Raw genomic sequence first — 1,074 nt, forward strand, 5'->3', positions numbered from 1 at the left:
AGCAGCAGCAAAAATAAACAAAGTGCTATAGAAAGAAACAAAAAGAAATAAAGAAATAAACGAAATAAAAGAAATGGAAGAAATAAAAGAAACAGAAAAGAAATGGAAAGAAGAAAAAAGAATTAAAAATAAATAAGGAAATAAAAGAAATAAAAAATAAAAAGAAATTAAAAATTAAATAAAAAGAAAAAAGAAAAAAAAATTACCTGAAGTCCAGACTTCGAGTCTGGTGAGAGGGAGGGGCTTTTGGCAGCAGCAGCAAATTGTCTGCTGCAGCACAAGCAGCAAGAGCTTCCAGATAAGCGCCACCACTTTGCTGCTGCTGCTGCTGCTGCTGCTGCTGGAGTTGCTGCTGGTGTTGGTGCTCCTGCTGCTGCGGCGGCAGTTGCTGCTCCTGGCGCTTCGGGTGCTGGTGCTGCAGCTGTTGCGTTTGCTGCTGCGGCTGCATTTGCTGCTGCTGCTGCTGCTGCTGCTGCTGCTGCTCCTGCGCAGCAAGGGCCCGCAGCTGCCTCGCAGCTTTGTCCAGGGCCTCCCCAAGGGCATCATCTTGGGTCTCCCCCAGGGTCACTAGGCGGAAGGGAAGGGGGGCCCCTATTTCTGGGGGCCTCCCCTCTGGGGGCCCCTCTGGGGGCCCCTCTGGGGGCCCCTCTGGGGGGCCCCCCTCATCTAAGGGGGCCCCCCAGTACCCAGGGGGCCCCCCTTCGCTGCCCCGGGGGCCCCCGGGGCCCCCGGGGGCCCCCACCTCGCCCTGGCAAAAGTGCTGCTGCGATCTTTGCTGCGCCTCCAGCCAAACCCTTGGGGGGGCCCCCCGGGGGCCCCCGGGGGTACAGGGGCCCCCAGGGGGCCCCCCAGCACGGGGGCCCCCGGGGGGCCCCCCAGCAAGGGGGCCCCCAGGGGGGGCCCCCTCAGCAGCAGCAGGGGCCCTAAGGGGCCCCCCGAGGGGCAGCAGCTCTTTAGACAACAGAAAAGAGAATTGAGAATGGCCTCCAGACAGCAGCAGACACAGCAGCGGCTCCGTGGGAAGCACTTTTGCTGCTGCAGCAGCAGCTGCTGCTGCTGCTGCCGCTGTTCCTG

General features: G+C 59.2%; 1 protein-coding gene across 1 annotated transcript in view; it reads right to left on the bottom strand.

Annotated features, from left to right (window-relative positions):
- Positions 1 to 202: 202 nt before the first annotated feature.
- ETH_00040345 (uncharacterized protein) overlaps positions 203 to 1,074 on the bottom strand; it is a gene marked incomplete at both ends in the record, with an annotated part of 1,248 nt that continues 376 nt past the window's right edge. Inside the window, one exon of the mRNA XM_013375616.1 lies at positions 203 to 1,073. Within this exon, the coding sequence (XP_013231070.1) occupies positions 203 to 1,073 (871 nt within the window). The remainder of the gene's footprint in view (position 1,074) is intronic.

The sequence above is a fragment of the Eimeria tenella genome, genomic scaffold (genome assembly GCF_000499545.2).
Source record: "Eimeria tenella Houghton genomic scaffold, Eth_scaff2911, whole genome shotgun sequence".
In the NCBI taxonomy this organism is placed as follows: domain Eukaryota; phylum Apicomplexa; class Conoidasida; order Eucoccidiorida; family Eimeriidae; genus Eimeria; species Eimeria tenella.